The sequence below is a fragment of the Emydura macquarii genome, unplaced genomic scaffold (assembly GCF_026122565.2).
Source record: "Emydura macquarii macquarii isolate MOO-44397 ecotype Brisbane River unplaced genomic scaffold, CSIRO-AGI_Emac_v2 contig_2205, whole genome shotgun sequence".
NCBI lineage: Eukaryota > Metazoa > Chordata > Testudines > Chelidae > Emydura > Emydura macquarii.
In genome coordinates this window covers 11379352-11398807 of record NW_027132342.1, presented here as the reverse complement: position 1 = coordinate 11398807, position 19456 = coordinate 11379352, and the positions used below count along the sequence as shown (strand labels likewise).

The 19456-nt window shown below is 40.0% G+C and overlaps 1 protein-coding gene across 2 annotated transcripts in view; it reads left to right on the top strand.

The window, feature by feature from the left end:
• The first annotated feature begins 3073 nt into the window (after positions 1-3073).
• PHF21B (PHD finger protein 21B) overlaps positions 3074-19456 on the top strand; it is a 217086-nt gene continuing 200703 nt past the window's right edge. The window contains exons 1-3 of one of the 2 annotated variants that reach the window (XM_067559352.1): positions 3074-3202; positions 3738-3770; positions 4058-4123. In XM_067559352.1, the coding sequence (XP_067415453.1) occupies positions 3149-3202; positions 3738-3770; positions 4058-4123 (153 nt within the window). In that variant the 5' untranslated portion in view covers positions 3074-3148. The remainder of the gene's footprint in view (positions 3203-3737; positions 3771-4057; positions 4124-19456) is intronic. The other variant, XM_067559351.1, reaches the window with a different exon arrangement.

Genomic DNA, 19456 nt, shown 5'->3' with positions numbered 1-19456 from the left:
GCAGTTGGACTGAAGTTTACTTCTAACTTTTAGGTCATCAACTATTTATTTACCATTAAATCTAATAAACTGTTACAATTTGAGCTTAAGAAAAAATATTTAAAAAGAAACTAGCAGGTAATTGAGGCCTAACAATTTAAATTGTTTACATAAGATTTTATTAAACCTAATATTTATTAATATATTTTTATTAAACCCAAGGTAACCTAACAAAAACAAACCCTCACTATATACACAAAACTAAAACATTTTATTTGTTTGGATTTAAACATTTCTATGCAATGTTTGCAATCCAGACACAGAAGCAGTGCTTCAGTGAAAAAGCACCAGAAATTGAAACTGACTAGCAACTCTTTAAAGAAAACTGTAACTGGCTAGTCTGTTTTCATTGTTCAAGCCCAATGTTCAAAAAGAGAACAAATGATGAAAAGTAAATTAGATTTAATTGTCAATTTCAATAAAGAATATGTTGTTAATAAAACAAATAAGGACTTTAAAATGATATATCAAGATTCTAGTGTTTACAATAGCTAAGGCTGAAACAAGTTTTTAATGTTGTCTGCTTAAGACACCTCATTTGTAATTGTGCCAAACTAAGAACAATCCACCATGAATTTCACAGACAGGAGCTTATGCCAGGATAGGACAGAATATTTCTGGAAAGTCTAATGCAAATTGGACCATTTTTTTTCTTAACAGCTTAGATACTTCAAATTTGATTTTAATAAGTTTGTCTTGGTAGGTATTGGTGTCTTGAATTTATTTTGGAGGAGAGATTTCTATAGTTGTTAAAAGTTATATCCAAGCACAGTTGGAGCATTGTGGCATTCAATTTCTGTGTGTGTTAGGGTAGTATCAACAAGATTGCAGCTTGACATCACTATGAGAATGAGAGTATCTATCAGGATTGCACTCATCAGTGTAGTACCTGACCACTTAATTAAGGTATGTTTTTAATTTTGAGAGTCACAGATAAAATTAACATGAGCTTTGTTTCTGGTTGTCAATGTCATTAAGACTTGTCCACCCACAGAAGTTGCACTGGTTTAACTAAAGATGTGATGTTGCATTGAGTTAGTTAAACTGGCACAGTTATGGGTGTGGTCTCTCACATTCATTTAGCCTTGCTCCTATTATTTAACAAGCTGAGGGCTTGTCTACACTTGAAATGCTACAGAGATGCAGCTGTGCCGCTGTAGCACTTCAGTGTAGACACTACCCATGTTGGTGAGAAGGGTTCTCCCATTCAGCCTCGGTAATCCATCTCCCTGAGAAGCGGAAGCTAGGTTGATGGAAGAATCAACCTAGTGTTGTCTACATGGAGACTTAGGCTAGGTCTACACTACAGCCTATGGCGGCATAATTTATGTCACTCAGAGGAGTGAATAAACCACCGTGAGCAACATAAGTTACACCGACATACGTGTTTGTGTGCACAGCACTATGTTGGTGGGAGAGCTTAGAGTGTCTTCACCAGACACACTGCAATGGCACAGCTGTATCGGTACAGCTGCACCACTGCAGCGCTGTACATATAGACATGGCTTTAGGTTGGCTTAACTATGTTGCTCAGGGGTGTGGATTTTCCACATGCCTGAGTGACGTAGCTGGGTCGATCTAATATCTAGTGGAGACCAGCCTTAAGTGTCTACACAAACAATCACACAAATCACTGCAATATTACACCTTTAGTTAAATCGTGCAACCTTGTGCATAGGACAAGTTGCTGGCTGTTGTCAAGGTGATGTTACACAGGCAGAGCAGAAGGTTGTTTGGGTAATAGGTTACTGTGCATTTCCATACACTCCAGTTTTTATTTCTTTATTTGCAATACATTGGAACTTTAGCGTGCACCTTCAGAGTTGGGTTTCATGTGTTTGGAAAAGCTCGCCTTATTTTCAACATCCTCTCTCACTCAAGTGACAGCAACTTTTCAAATCTTAACAGTAGGTTAACAATCTTGTGTGTGTGTTGACAAGCCGTGTAAGAAACCAGTTTCTAGCCTGTTTACATTGAACGGAGATTTAAAAACCAAAACAAAAACTTATCGCCTTCATGGGCTGGCAGGTAATTCAATAGCCTGGAGTAGGAATGTGGGAACGGAGGGAGAGAAGGGGGAGGGAAGAAAGAGTGGAGGAAGCAGCAGAACAGTCCAAGTGCGTGTAGGGGAAAAGTAAGGCGAGAGGGAAGGGGAAAGAGGACAGGATGAAAGCAGGTGTGTGAGAGAGAAACTTGCCTCTTCTTCCCCAGCCAGTGTTTCTTTGGGACGATCTAATGCTCCCTGCCCCCAGCTTCAGGCCCGGCGAGGGCAGCTCCGCGGCCGCGGTGAGGGGCAAAGGAGAGGGCTGTGGCCCCTGGCTGAGGTGCGGGAGGTAGCAGCAGCGCTTGCCTTGTTCCCCAGCCCCACGCTTGACACTCGGGGGAGTCCGCGGCCCTGGCACCGAGAGGCCGGGGGAGGTGGAACCCCCCACGCCCCGAGTGAGTCCCTGCCGCTGCCGCCCCCTCACCCCTCCATCACTTACTTTGTTGTTCTCCCTCGCCCGCCCCGCCGCGGCGGCCGGCCAGCGCATGCGCCAGCGCGAGGAGACTTCAGTTCCTTTCCTTCTCCCTCGCCCCCCCGCCCCTTTCCTTGCTCCATCCGGGCACCTCAGAATTAGCATTGACAGCCGAGGCACAACTTTTCCCGAGGCAAAGTGAAATCAAGGCGCGCACTCTGAGGAAATATAGTCCCTGCCGTTGTAAGTCCCCCTCGTCCCCCACCGGAGGGGCGGGCGGGCTGCGGGAGGCGGTGACTCGGCTCCTGGGCGGAGCGGGGGCCGCTTGGGGGCCCGGGCGCAGCGCTGGCGGGGGGGGGGGCTAGGGCGGAGTCCCCCCACCCCCTAGTTTGGCGGAAAGTGAGTGATGAGTCCGTGTCCCCAGCAAAGAGGCGAAGAACTTGCTGTGCAGCCTGACTAGTTGTTTCTTTCCTCGGTTGTTGTGGCTTTTTTTTAATTGCTCTGCCGGGGGAGGGGTTCGGGGGGGGGGCTGGCTTGTGGCGGCGGGGGGCGGGGGGGGCACAGCCCCGCACCCGAAACCCCGGCGGAACAAAAACAAAAGAAACTTCGTCGAGCTCCGAAAGTGGCAGCAAAGTGGCGGGCAAGTTGCAGGGATGGAGCTGCAGAGCTTGCAAGAGGCGTTAAAAGTGGAGCTCCAGTGTCACCAGGTAACACGCAGCGCGCGAGCCCGCGCGGCCAGCCCCGGGGCGGGGAGGGGGGGACCCGCAGGGAGCCCGCCCTGCATGCCGAGCGAGAAGCGTTTGCTTCTTGTCGCAGGGTCTATCGATCGGGGGTGGAGGGGGGGGAGCGAGAGTGAAGAGGGGGGAGGCTGGGGGAGCCTGCGAGAACCCCCGCCACACACACACACCGGCTCCCCCTTGGAATATCGAACACTTGGCAAAAGTAGTTTGGGAGCCTGTTTGGCTGAGTTGTGTGTGTGTGTGTGTTGTGAAGAACCGGAGTTAACATTGCGGTTGGTGCTTGTGTGTGTTGGAGAGATTAGGACGAGACTTGAATATTTATGAGCTTTGCTTGAAACTGACTCGCTGTGTTTACTTGCCTCTTTGTTCCTTACCCCCCTCCCTCCCCCTTCCACACACACACACACACACACACACACACATAGACACACATTTTTTAAAAAATCCATTCAACTTGAAACAGTTTCTAATTCCTCCTTCTCTGGGGTGATTTTTTTTATAGAAACTAGTTGCACAGATGAAGCAAGATCCACAGGTAAATGCAGATCCTTTTTCCCCCGTCTTGTTCAGTATTTTATCCCTGCTGTAATAAGCGCAGTTGTGCTGGGACAGCAGGATGAGAAACTTTATCAGTAAGAGATCTCATTTTGTAGTCTTCCCTAAGCTTTCTTACTAAAGAGGGTCTTTATGTGTGTGTGCATGCTTTTCTACGGCGTTGATGAAACGGGCTTGCCTTTGAACAATGTCTAATCTCAAATTTATTCATGACAGGGGTTATTTTACACTTTGCCTTTAATATGCATTTTATTGCCATTTTTACAGAACGGTGATCTTAAGAAACAAATCCATGAAAGGCAATCAAGAATAGCAGCTCTTAATGAAAAACAAGTAAGGAATAGATCGATTCAGTTCTGTTTTTTCCCCCCATGCACTTTCTAAACATCTTAAAAGTGGCTGCGTTAGCTGAAAAAATATTGAGAGCAGAGAATAAAACATCCATTTTCCTAAGTGTAAAGTGAGAAAATGTATGTTTTCAAAATGAGATCCGTTTCTTAGATCCCTTGTCTGGGGTGGGGTTATAATAATAGTAGAAAGATAAGCAGTAGTTAAAACGTAAAAAAAAAAAAAAATAATAAAAAAATGAGGCGTCCATTTTGAGTTGGTCGACATGTTTTAGGAATGTGGAAAATTCTCCTATGTTGGGCTACTTTGTGCACTTCCATGCAATGTGCTGAGCAAGAGTTGGGAACAAGGAGACTGGAGCCCAGGTCGGAGCCATTTCTGGTGTCTATAGCAAAACTGATTTTTATTGATCACTTTTTTTTGCACTTGTCTTTCTCTTCCCTTCGTCTGATCTGACGTGTTAGCTTTGGATTCGACTTCACTTAAGCACTTTCACTTTTTATTTTTAATAACCTGTTCCAGTTATAGTAAAATCTGAGGAGGAGAAACAAACCAAAATAGAAACCTTCTCCCCACCTCAACCCTCCCCCCTCCAAAAAAAAACTTTTTTATTTTGTTTTTTTGTTTCAGGTGACCCCTGTGTATGGTGCAATGTTTATGACACCCCATCAGCCCCCAATCCTCTTCCAGAATGAAAGAAAGTTCTCTATTGTGAGTTTGTTTGGGTTAGATCAGCTGATATGGCGAGGAGCTGTGATTGTTAGGTTTCAGCACCACGATCAGATGCCATCGAACGTTCAGCAGCCCCATGTTTCCCCTGCGCTTTGCAAACGCTGCACACACTCTCACTCTCTCTCTTTCTCTCTCTCTCACTCACTTACTCACAACTATCCCCCCTCCCTCCCACTTTCAGTACTTCTAATGCTTAAACCAAGCAGCGGCAGCAGCAGCTTGGAAAGCGAGTCCATGATCTGCCGGATTGAGTCCCCATAGCAAAGAACTTTCACCGTTTTCTGCCCCCCCTCCACTCTGCAAGATCATGCAGCTTTCCAAAAGCCCCTTTGGCAGCTAGATCGTGCTCCCCCAACCCCTCTTTCCCCCTGCCTGAATCGATCGCGACTCTTTCGGAATGCAGCAGCTCTTTCAGCACCAAAACTTGGAACAGCGCCTTTTTTCCCCAATTACAAAACAAAAATCTTCCACCCTAGGAAAGAAAGCTCAGGATTTGTAACATTCCTGGGGGGAAGAGAGGGAATCATTTGTGTGTGTGTGTTCGTGGAGTTGTGGTTAAAGTTGAAAAGTGATCCGTGCATATTTAATACGTGCTCACAGAATGCATGCATAGATGATGGTGATTATATGCAACCCCTTTCTGCCCAGTTTATTGTAATCGGAATTTGTCAGCACTCTCAATTTGGTAGTGGAAGCTTCCATTTTGTGAGGAAGGGGTGTTGGTTTCTTCCTAACATGGAGAAAAGTCTGCAGAGTTTGAAGGTGGGGGATGGGGCCCCATTCATGCTGAACATTACCATTTTGATTGCTTTGATGCCATTTTTGGAGGGGGAGGGGATAGAATACCCTACTCAGCAGAGCACAAAGATGTTTAATCACTGTATAGAATCAAATCAGATACTTTCTTTTTTAAAAGCAAATCTGACACTACATGATAGCTAAGGGCTGTTAGTCCTTTTATGCTGTGTAAAACAGCAAGTTGTTGACTCTCTAATACTACTACACTGAGTAGAGGATTTTTTTTTTAAAACAAGGTAACAGCCTTTACTGCAACAATGCATCTTTATGTGTTCTTTCTTCAATATAGAAATAGTTTTACTGGTTTTAAGTGGTATTTAGAACATACATTTGATCTCTCTTTTTTTTTTTTTTTTTTTTTGGTATTGTAGCAACTATTTCAAGGCTGTTTAATTTTTTATGATGATAGTAAATGAGAAGCTTTTTATTATGTGACATGCTGGAATTTAGATAAGGCAGAGACATCTGAACATGCAATTTGAACATTCTGATACAGCTGGGTGTAGAATATTGTTACGAATCTTACACGTTTTTCTTTGAATCCCAAACTAACTAGTAAACAAGGGTTACATGTTATCTTTTTAACTCCACTACCCACCTTATTTTCTAGAAATCTCTGTGAAATGCCAGGCAATTAAAAATAAAAATAAGCAAATAGTAAATATTGGCCTAGTGATTGAAACTAGTATTTTTCTACAAAAGTCGACAGTATTATATTTCCTCTGCTTACTTTGACATTCTATGCAAAAAGGGCTTATAGATAGGGGCTAAGTGGTGATATAGCATGCTCTTGCTCCAGACTGCCACCTCTGGAGGCCTGATTTGAATCTTTCTTAGGTCACAAGTGAAATGAGTTTGGAGGTCTCAACCTTTGATCACAACACAAAAATATCATGTAACTTTGCAGATTTTGGTATGACTACCAATTTCTTCTTAGGAAAAGATCTGTCTCTGAATTATCAGGTGCTTCAGAGTATGACAGAGATACCCTGAAAATTAATGTGGTAGGTGTTTGACCAATCATGGATCTGTTATGGATTTCAGCCTCTTGCTTGCATGATTTACAGACCCCCTCCCCCCCCCCCAACCCCACTCTTGCCGTACATTTAAATGAACCTTATGCAGTTTGGAGGGGAAGAAGTGGTTGTTTCAGTATATACTTTTGAAAACAGTAGGCTTTTAATTTTTTTTTGTTTGGTTTTTTTGTTTTTTAAATTCAGTTGTAGATCTGTTTAGGCTCAACTGATTTAGAACTTGATAATCTTGTCTTTGATTGTGCATGCACTGAACACAAAAGATATTAAGATTACATTTCAGTGAAAATGCACATGTCGATGATGAAATAGATCGTAAAATGAATAGATGATCACACTAACTACATCTGTTAAAAATATAACAGTGGGGAGTAGTATCTTTCGCTGCTCCAGTCATCAGTTTCCTTTCTGAGCCACTGGAATTAATGCAACATTTACTTTTTAAAAAAATTAAAAATAAGAATACAGTCAAAGTATCCAAACAAATTCAAGTGTTTGGGAATGGGATCAAATGTGCAAAACATAGACTTATGAAATAAATTAGATATTAATTTGCAACCAAATTAAATTCCTGTACAGTCATCCAGTATTTCTCCTACATTGTCAGTGTACAGGAATATGGAATTAAATGTACTTTATAATATTTATTTGAAAATGTTGTGAAAATATTAAAGATGTTCGTTGGTTTTTTAGTGTCACTTAAATCAATACTTCGATTTGCCTCTTGCTCAGAAAGGCAAAGTTAGACTTTTCTTATGTTAGTCTATCTACGCACTTGGTACACTATAGTTTTGATGAATTGTAATACCATTTGAGAGTGGGTTACCTCTACTTTAACAAGATATGATGTGTGAAGACTCCATTAGATGGTCCAATGGTTTTACACCTTGAATCCACATCACATGCAGAGCAGCAGTAAGGTTTTTATCTAAATTGTCAAGCAATAAGCATTTATATGTAAATAAAAGCGTAATCATAAGAACCACGTTTGTTCTTTAAAAGCACACTTGAGGTACTTTGCTGCATGTCTTTTTGTGTGTTCTATATGGCCATGAAGTCATTAAACTGTTTTTTGAAAGTTACTTCTTAATAATAACACTTAACTGATTTAAAAATATCCCCAAAACCCAAATCATAAGTTAAACTGTTACTGACATTAGAATTGGGTGGTAAACTGGGTCTTGAAAACTAACAGTAAGGATGTGTAGACTGCTATATTTTCAACTGTGATGAACTCCGAATTCAAACTGCCTGTCCTGGAGCACAGCAATAAAAATATGTCTTCCTGAAAGACATTATGTATATGCCATTCAGTTGTGCACTGCTTCATTTCTTTACCATAATTTACTATCTACCTAGAAAATCAACATTAGTCTGAAACAGGCTGTCCCAAGATAGGATTATTGCTGGTTTGTCTTTTTGTAGTGCATATCTGAAATTAAATGATTGACAGGGGTCACCAATGGCAAAATACAGTCAAAGTATCTTCATGGGATGTGTTAGACTTTGTAAAATTAGTGTGCACTTCTTAAGCACAGGGAGTTTGTTGGAGACTTTTTCGTTCAAGATGTCTGCTCTGCGTATATTGTGTCTGTCTTTCAGAGGGGTGTGTTTTGGTTTAGTAAAATCCAAGCTATGCTATGCTTGGAAATGGCAGCATTGTTTACACATGTTAAAGGGGAAATTATTGACATTTGCTAAAGCTCAGTATTTCATATGGTTGGGTACTTTCAAAATTGTTGAAATAAAATCGAGGTTACAAGTGTCAATGAAAACAGAGATAAGACCTGAAAGGTGTTTCTAAATTAAGTAGAACCAAGGTCAAATCCTGCCCACAGAAAGACCAGACTCAGAGAGAGAGAACTCTCATTTATTTTGGTGGGAGTAGTAACCATGTAGGTACCTCAGAGCAGAATTTGGATATAAGGGCCCTATCCAATGCCCACTGAACTCAATAGAGATGATTATGATTTGTATTGCAGTAGCACCTCGGAGCTCTAGTCATGGACCAGGACCCCACTGTGCTAGATGCTATATGAACACAGAATAAAAACAGTCCCTGTCCCAATGTTCCCATTGACTTCAATGGACCTTGGATCAGACTTTTCAAGGTTCATCACCGATTTAGTGGAATTTTAAACTTTCCAATTATGCTTTGAGTCTTTAAATGCTGACACAACAGGTATAGAAGTGATTTAAATGTGGGCTTGACTTTGCAGTCCTCCTGTAATAGAGCTTCTATTGACTTCACTGGGACTTCTGAACAAATGGAGAATTAAGTGAAGTTATTGGATCTAAGTGAAGATTAGTTTTGGGCTGGTAATTTAGAAAGCTATAGTTCCTCATATTTTGCTAGAATCAGCTAGTAATTTATTGGTTGCTTTCCTATCTGAGTAAAAAATAACAAAACGGAGACAAATTTACCATCAGCTCCTTGGAGAGGAAAATTGGGAATATAGTTTATATGATGGTAATCCTAGCATTCTTCTTTATGCTTTCAATAAAGTTACATGAGATTAAATGCTCATATGGGGGGGAAGGGTTGTAAAAAGCATTTTAACAAAGTTTGAAGCACAGCACAAATAAATATACTTGTGGCTTTCTACTTCGTGTTAGATTTGCCCTTAGAAAAACCACTGAAATTGCCAATCCTGAATGTAAACATAGTACTGAAGGGGATTTTGACCAACATTTGTTTGGTGGCAGTCTGATTGGCAGGTAAAACGTAGTTTTATGCTAGCATTTTTTTTTACTGTACTCTATTCCATACATGTACAGTACATCACTTGGCAGTGCTAAGAGTTGGAAAGTGACTGTGACATTCATTCTAACCATTTTAAAGAGTTCACTTTGATATTTTAGCCACTTAAAACACCTGCTGTCAGAACAGTACAATTGATTTCAATTAACTTTGAATTTCTTCAATAAGATGACTCTTATAATAACTCCAGTAATCCCATGATGCCTCATTAGAGAAGCTGGCTATGATGATTATCCCTGTGATTTAGCATTTTTCCTTTATTATGCCTTTGTCTATTCAGAAAAAGGAATTATAACAACAATACCTTTTTTATTTCACTTGTAGCCTTACACTAAAGGTACTCACTACCTGTTACATGTTGTAAAATATCTAATTGTACTGCAGTACGCAGTTATTAGTTCTTAAATATCTGATGCTTTGATAGCAAACATATTAGAGAAACTTTTGTTGCATGTGTGGAATGCATTGTGTTGGTGCCCTGTGTCACAGAGTTAGAAAGTGTTTTTATGTATGTACAGCTTAAAGGCTGTGCTCCCCACTCACTGTTTTCAAAGAAGTTTCATTAGTGGGCCGGATCCTCAGCTCATCCAGATCAGTGTGGCTTCAGTGGAGCTATGCCAGTTTACGCCAGTTGAGGTTCTGGCCCATTGACTTCAATCGGAATTCTGCTTGTGGTGAGGAAGTAGAATATGACCTTAAATGTGGGGTTTTGTATGGTAATATGAAATCATTTTTCTAATGGGACACTGCATCATTCTAAGCACTTAGGGTTTCCTCAATCTGAACAAAGCAATTCTCATCTCATCCCAGATTTGATTTTGTTCAGTTGAAAGCCAGGAAGGCATATAAAGGCACATTAATACAGAGTCGCTTTTAACTTTTCCCTCTATGCTTTCCTCTTTATGATAAAGATAAAATATACACTGATTATTAAATGATACAGTTTTTCCCCCTACAAAACAAAATCTGAAGTATCAACACGATTTCTAATCAATAAGAGTTAAAGGGTAGAAGTTTGTAAATCAATAAGACAAGGCCATGGTAAATGGTGTATGTGTGACCATGATGTCAAGAAGGGGGCAATTTGTACATGCGTAGTAGACTGAGACTGGCAAAATATTAAAAAGTGTGCTGCAAGTTTAAGATAAAAACAAAGAACAAAAATAGAATTGGATTAATTGAAATGCAAATTTTGTCTTTCTGCCATTAAAGTAAAGACAGTTATTTTAGTCTGACAGGCTCATATTTTGTCTGCCTTTCCACTTCCCCTTGTTAAATCATCCTGTATACATTTCCCTTACATATATCCTATTTGAGGATTTCTTTTTTACTTAAGGTGGTACCACCTTATCGTTTTGAAAATGCTCTTCTCAAGATTAAATGTACTTCCTTAAGCATGCTCTCGCTCTCATTTTTTTTGAATCAGCTACTTATTGTTATGTAGTAGCAATTTCCAGAGTGTCATATGAAATTGCTGATGCGGCTTACTTCTAGCTACAACCTCCGACTGCCAATAGTAAGCATCTATTGAAATCTAATACATACTACTTTTTTTTTTTGCACAGCACATGCAGACTCATATGTTCAATAGACAAAGAAAAAGGGAAAAAATATGAAGCTGCATTTTTTTAACCCACACAAGAGTTAAACATGTGGCCCAAGTTTCAGATAGAAATGGACGCGCTTGGCTGATGGAAAGTAAAACACAAAACTAGCCCTGAATGTGGCTGCAGTAAAATCAACACAAGAAGTAACTCTAGTATAGCAATTTGTCTGATAACTTTGCAGAAATGATATTCAGTGATCTGTGTTTTTAAGAAATGGTGCTCATTTTCAAAGTTGGGATTTAGTCCTAAGAGACTGGGCGTACAGGCTGTGGCAGGAAGAGGACGTTTGCCTGAAAATTTGTCTGATTGTTTACATCTAATCAACAGAAGTATGCCATTGGGCTTGAAACAGAAGTAAAATCTGTGTAGTATATTGCACAGGTTTTTTTCCAGAACTATTTCACTTGATAATGTTGTTCTTTCTTTGTGAAGTAGCTTATCATGCATCCAGGAAGAAGGGGAGGAAGGGAAGAGACTTTTTGAACCAACTCAGCTATTGATAACAGATCTTAAAAAGGTTACAGAAAGTAAAAAATTATGTTAATCAAAATGCAATATGAGTCAAGTAAGAACATTGAAACCTTTGACATGCAACACGGATTAACCTGCATTTTCTGTAATTTTCCATTTTCTGAATCTTTTTGAATCAGCAAGGGATTGCCTAAAGATTTATTGGTGAATTGAAGCTTTTCTTTAAGTATGAAAAAGATGAGAAAAGATCCCTGTCTCAGACATGTACGGATTCAAGTGTCAGTGTGTGTATGTGCAAGGTCTTTCTTTTTGATATCATTCAGGCAGAAAGCCAATATGCGCATGTAAATGAGCCTGAAAATGTAATTAAAAATATATACATACTGGTGACTGTGATACAGAATTTAATATGAGATACAGGTTACAAAGTGACAAGTAGCATTTCCTATAATCAGTGATACTAACTCTGCTCTATGATTTATTCATCTCATGTGCTATTAAATGCACCACAGATAAATGCTGGAATTATTTTTTAAAATATAATTTTTCAGTACAGTAAGTGAATGAAAAAATATATTTTGCTATCTCCCCCTCCCAAACGAAAAAAAAATCCCTACTATCAAGATGTTACTACAGAGAGGAGAAGAATTCTGTAGAAGGTCAGATAAAGGCCTCTCTGATAACATATCTTTGCTTGAAAGAAAATGTCACAAAATAGACTTATTGGTGTCGTTAATGCATTAAGATCAAGGAAGTTCTGGAAATTGTTAACATATGTCTAGGAACCAACATACAGATGAAAAACTGGACAAATTGCTGGCAGAAAGGCATAAATAATCTTGGCCTCTTTTTCAGTGTCTGTAGCATAATATTGTTTTGCACATGAAAGGTAAGTTAAGAGACAGATGCCTCCCAGATTCCAAACTTAACAACAAAGACAGTCTCTTTTTTCCTAAATTATTCTCATCTGCTGTAAAAGTTAGGTCAGAGTGATGAGAAAGTAAAGTGCCATTATAGAAATTGACAATTCTGCTTTCCAGTTAACAGAGAAGCTACTTTACAAAGGTTTATTTCTGGTTGAACAATAAAAGTGGAACCCAAATATGTTTCTGTAAACATCCCTGCAGCCCATAAATATACGCAACCTAAGTCAGTGTCTTATTTACATTATTTTGTTAACAGTCTTTGCTGAGTGGGCTTGGGTGGAGTACAATCTCTTCATATAGAGGATCTAATTATAAATACAAGGGACAGAACCAAATAAGCAGTCTTTAAAGGGAAAAGAGTCTGGCAGCTTTGTTTAAAGTGTCCTTTAATGAACTTCTTTAGCAGCTTGTATCTTAGCAACACATTTTATTACATACCAGTGCCGGAGAAGCAGTTTGCAGATGGAGTTGCGCACAGTAATTTATTTCCCCCGTTCTCCCCCTGCCTCCCCCCCCACTTCTCTGTGGTGACTCAACTGGAATGTTCAAACTAGCTTTCTAACACTGATAGCTCACTATAAATCCCTGATTGGTTAATTTGTATTTGTTCTGTTGTGTTAGTTGATGAAGAAGGCATTTTACTATGTTAAATACACAGTGACTTTACTTGCTCTTAGAAATATATGCAGATATGATTATTTTGAATGGGCACAGGGTTTAAAATAAACATGTTTGCTTCTTGCAATCCACCTCCTCCCCACCCCCCTCTCCCCCCATGCTCTCTCTGTGTACTAACTCATGTACAAGGCACAGACTAGTTTCTAGATTTGTTGATTATTTACTTTCAACTCCTCAGTGGGGTTATTTCAATCTGTTCTTCGCTCTGCTAAAACGGAATGGACTTTTACAGTAACAGAAACATGCACAATCTTTTTTTCCTTCTTAATCAAAACCCTATGTAAATACATCCAGAAATAATTGGAGTTGTAAAACCAATATAAAGCAGTCCGGTACTGTCCACTTTTTTGGATAATCTATAATCCTTGCTACTTTTTAGATAAAGGTCTGTTTTACTATGGGCCAGATTCTACCAATTTTGTCTTGAATAGTCAACTCTGTGAGTAGTAGCTACATTGATTTCAGTAGGACTAATCAAGTAGTGAGGTACTACTCAACACAAATAAGGGTGGCAGAATCTGGCCCTGTAAGATTTGTTTCTATTTTAAAGTGGATGAGGAGAAACATGCATTTGATAAACAAAACTAAATACTATTCAACTAACTCAGAAACTGAACTCTAGAGTCAGATTTTCATCTCATCTCAGCAGGTGTAATCTACAGCAGCTTGATTGACTTCAGTGGAGAGACTTTGGATTTGCAGTGGTGTAATAGAGATCTGACTTTGGTCTGGTTATTTGAAGGGGGAGGAAAAAGAGCTACCAAATTAAAACAATACCTAGGGAATTTAGAGAGGCATTTTGGCAAGTAGCACTAAAGATAATGGTCTTGGAGAAGCTTTTGTTAAACATTTGTTACAATTGACAAGTCAGAAATAATATTCAAAAGATCCTATTAAACAAACCCATTCCACAAAATCCATTGCTAGTTGCAAAAGGATAGTAAATCATTTATGAAGGCCATGAATTGTGTTTTTTCATTCTTTCCTTAACATTTGTTTAACTGTAAATTCATTCCCAATCACCTGTAAACCCTTACAGTCCTTGAATTCTAAATTAAATACAGAACATTCCTTTCAGACTAAATGATGCATGCATTTGACTCTAGTTTTCTGTCTTTGATGGGTCAGGGGGATAGTTTGTCTCATGTCGCCTTTGCATGCGAGATATCACAGCCAAGTCAGTGGCATAAAAGTAATCCATTGTACTTGAAAAATAGATGTACAATAAAATGGATGAGCAAGACAGATTTCATCCCTCTTTTAAAATGCTCTGATATTAGACCCTAGATAGTGGGATGTCCTCTGAATCCCAAAGCAATTAAGTTGCCATGTGATTAACTTATTCTTTTCTTTTTGCAATTCAGTCCACTGTTTATTAACTTAAATTGGATTGAAAAAACTCTAAGCTGTAGAATGTATCAGGATCTTGCACAACTGCCAGGATTAATAATGACAGCCTGAACTGTTGAACAAGCGAAATCATGAAATTCACAATACTGTTAGACAAAAGGGGTTATGTGCTTTGCAGCAGCTGTATTGGCCTTAATAGAAGGGACCACCATTTTCTAGTACATTTTGTGTCCCACCATGATGGATAACATTTACAGAAAGTATATCATTTGAAGCCCTTGTCTCTGTCATTTTTTTTTTCCTGTTTCGGTGTCTGGAATATTTAGGCAATATGTAAAAGCAGGAGACTTAACATGTGTAAAGAAACGTCCTCTGCAGATATTGTAGTAGTGAATAAGACAATGAAGCATTTGTTTTTTCAAGATTCAGTACCTTAAAGAAACAATTAGAAACCTATGCATCTGATTTACCAAACAAAACAACCAATTTGAATTTTTCTTCTCATTTCAATAAGAGAAGAAGGTTTTCTTGTTTCTAGAAGCACAAGCATTTCCAGAAACTTCTTAAGTCTCTGAGCAATAGCATTGTAGCTCATTACAGAAGTACTTCGACTGGGGGAAACTTAAAGGAACTTCCATCCCCCAGATGAAGCAAAAGACTCATTTATAAACAATGAGTGCAGGAACAATAGAAAGCTGAGTGCATTCTGCATGAATAATATAACTGAGGGTTGTGAAAAGCCTGTGATTTTAGTATGCCAAATCATGTGTAGTGTTCAGCTGATATTCCCCCCCTCCTTTCCCCCCCCCCCCCCAACACTCAGGATTCATCCTGTCTCTCCCCCATGTATACGCACAAACATACGCACTCAGAGAATTGGCTATGATAAATAAAGAGTGAAGTCATCAGAAACTACTGTGCAGGGATGTTGAGGGTTGAACTTAGATTTGAAAAAATGAGGGAATTCTGGGCTGAGGCTGGAAATCTAGACCAACACTCCAGCTTTAACGCCCATCTTCTGTGTGGAGGAAAACCTTAAGACATGATTTAAGACTAGAGTTTGAATGTCATCCTGTATTTTCAGCTTAGATATTCTGACTTTCCTTGGCTTTCAGAGTTTAAATCAGAGTTCTTATGTGTGTTCTAATAGGAACTGTGAGTCCTTGGCATCTTCAGCTCCAGTCACCTTTATGTATGCATTTAAACATGCATTTAAATATCTGACTTTAGGTGTCCAGGTTTGAAAATTTTGGCCATAGTTTTTAGCATTACATTTCCTTAATTATTTTTTTAAATATAGTTTACAGAAAATGTACTCGATTGAAGCTTTTTGGGGCAGTGACCATCTTTTGTTCTGGCACAATGGTGTCCTGGTTCATGACTGGAGCCCCTACGTGCTGCCACAACACAAATTCAATTATTATTATATTAATTATTAAGTGCCAGTGGCTAAAGTTTACCCACCAACAGGTTTACAGTATGTTCACTGGCAGAGCAAGGTTTGCCTAAAACTTTTCTTGGAATCTAGCTATACAAGGTAAAAAAGTGGGTGTTTACAATGTGATAACTAACCTGTTAGGACGAACATGTTGTAAAATGCTAGTGTAGACAGGGCAAGTTGGAGTTTTACCTTAATTACATTGGTTGAGATAAATCCTGCAGCGTCAACTATCATATGTTTGCTATCATGTGATTAAAAACACACCTTTTCCCCTTTAAATACGAAAATGTAGTTGTTGTTTTTTTAAAACCAGTTCAGTCCTTGGAGTCTCTCTTGAGACTGCCAGCCATACTGCTAATTGCTACCAATTGTGATAGTTTTGTATGACGTGGATAGCTGTGTATTAGGAATTAAACCAAATCCACTAACACATTTTTATATAGATCACCAAACATCTATCAGATAGTAACAACTTTAAGTTTGCTGACATTGATCTGATTCAAACCAGTGATCAAGAAATGGAAAGCTTCAGATGTCATTACCAATTTCCTCAGTCTTCTGTTCCTCCTTTATATTTTTTAAAGTGGTATTTTCAAAAGAAAAGAAGTACCTGGGCCTGGATCATCAACTTGTGTAAATCGGAATAGTTCCATTGTCTTCAATGGAGCTATGTCAGTTTGCACCACCTGAGAATCTGGACAATGGATATAAAACCCCCACCTAATTATACCTAAAGTCCCATTTACAAATTAACCCCATAGCAACAGTAAGTATGGACCATCTTCTGAGATTGTTTCTTAATGTTTAACTAGATTTATTCAGTCTGCACAAAAGCCACTTTCCACTGAGTCAGTGTGAATTTTCTTGAAGGATTTGGCCTATACTTTAGAGTCATTTTTAAATAAGAAGTTTTAAAAACTGATTAATAGTTTAAAAAAAAAAAAGAAGTCCCTACAATAGGTGATTTAAATATTACCGTGCCACATATTTACTTGACAGTTCACCATGGTTCTGAAAGAGCTGTTACAGATTATCAGGTTCTGTATTCCTCACATAAGTTCTCAGCTGTTACGAACTTCATATAAATACATAATTATAAAGTTTTAAAAATGCATAGCACTCACCAGATTGGGTAAATACGTGACCTGAGATTTATTCAAATGCAAATCCTTGACACACTAGACCTCTGAGCCATTATGGCACATTGGGTCATGGCCTACAGAGAGAATTTTTCCTTCCCAGGTCAATGATCCATTAGACAGTTATAGCTCCTTCAGAGTCATTACAGTATTATCAGTCTGGATGGCCTTGAAAGCAGCACTAAGTTTGAGTCCATGTGCTGAACACCTTCAGGAGATTTTGTCTTTAAATGTTGGATGTACAATAACAGGGTCTTAGGCTCACTCAAGTAACTCACTCAACACTCCCCCACCTTCTTCAAAGGGAACAGTCCACATTCTAGATTCACGGCCTGCAATTTTTTTTAACATGGTGCCTTTGAGCTAGTGGAATGCAAAAAGGTTTTAAATTCTATGAGTCAAAGTCTATCAAACATGGGGGATGTATCAAGAAAAGCATAATTATACATCCATAACCTAGCTCACTCGTTCTCAACCTATTTATCATTGTGGGCTGCATATGCAACTCTCTGTGTTATGTCCACACAATATATATATACTGCCTGTACATCTCCAAAAAAAAAAAAAAAAAAAGAGGGGGGGTTAGTGTTTGTTATGTGACAGCAATACAATTCAAATCGATATAGTAACTTTCATTTCAGCACTGGCAAATGTTTATCAAGAGCATTTTAAATTAGCAAAATAAGTCAAAACATTAATTGTTAAAAGTAATTAATTTACTCTAAAGGTGGCAGGGCATGGTGTATTGCCATCTTCACTTCTGCGTTGCTGCTGGTGGTGCGGCTGGGCTGAGAGCCCAGAGAGTGCAGCTGTGGAGCCTGCCTGCAAAGATGGGGAGCCCTGCCTGTAGGGGGGTGCCCCCCAGCCAGGGACTTCACCCCAGGCACCCAGCCCCCCAGGCAGGGAATGCCCCCCATTACCCAACCCCCTTGGGACTGTCCCCCAGCATCCAGATCCCCTTAACACTGTGCTGGCACATGTGCCTGCCCTGCAGAGACAGGGTGCCCTGTCCAGGGCAGAAGGGCCCCCCAGGGACTGCCTTCTCCAGCATGCAGTCCCCCACCCAGGGACTGTACCCCATGCACCCAGCCCCCCAGCTAGTGATGTCATCCCAGCACTCAACTCCTGCCCCAGGAACTATGCCCCAGTCTCTAGCCCCCACTCATGGACTGCCCCCAGCCACCACTCCTCCCACCTAGCATCTCTTCCCCCATAAACTGGCAGCACCTCCCTCCCCATGCCCCAGCCCCATGCACCCCTCATCCCCACGTTCACTGGTCTCCCATCTGGACTGGAGGTAGCTCAGACGTGCAGCCCACCTTGCTCGCCTGCTGCTGTGATTCTAATGCCAGGGAGCCTGCTCCAACCAGCATCATTGCACCCTGGCCTCCTGCTGATGCTGCTGGGCCTGATCCTACTGGGGTGGGAGGGTTGGCACTGCTGATCCCGATCCTGCTCTGTCCCATTTTGGCACCTACCCCGCTGCTGGCTCTGCGCCCGAGGCAGATGGATGTGATATACCTTGACTTTAGCAAAGCTTTTGATACTGTCTCTCACAGTATTCTTATCAGCAAGTTAAAGAAGTATGGGTTGGATGAATAGACTATAAAATGGATAGAGAACTGGCTAGAGCATAGGGCTCAACGAGTAGTGATCAATGGCTCCATGTCTAGCTGGCAACCAGTCACAAGCGGAGTTCCCCAGTTTGTTTAGGTCACTCTGTATCCTATCCCTACCTTGCAGGGTATTTACCACTCCCCCCAGCTTAGTGTCGTCCACAAACTTGCTGAGGGTGCAATCTATCCCATCCTCCAGATCATTAATAAAGATGTTGAACAAAACCGGCCCCAGGACCGACCCCTGGGGAACTCCGCTTGTGACCGGTTGCCAGCTAGACATGGAGCCATTGATCACTACTCATTGAGCCCTATGCTCTAGCCAGTTCTCTATCCATTTTATAGTCCATTCATCCAACCCATACTTCTTTAACTTGCTGATAAGAATACTGTGAGAGACAGTATCAAAAGCTTTGCTAAAGTCAAGGTATAAGTCAAGTACTGGAGTTTTAAAGTGATTCGAATTAATAGTGTGATTACTGTCAAAATCGCAGACTTTTTTATTTCTTAAAAGGTAACATTCTTCATCTTATTTTAATTATGGGCTATGAGGATAGGCATGATTAAAATCCCCCTCCTCCCCTGGTCTTACTGGAGTATCATTATTGGCCTTCTTTTATTCAAGGGTCCATATTAAAACACTCAGTTAACTCTCTCTTTGGAGTAACAGTATCTCTGCTTAACAGAGTAATTTTAAACCCAGTCATTTAATATAATCACTTTTTAACTTCTAGCATGTGACAGTTTTGTTATCTTACCTGTACA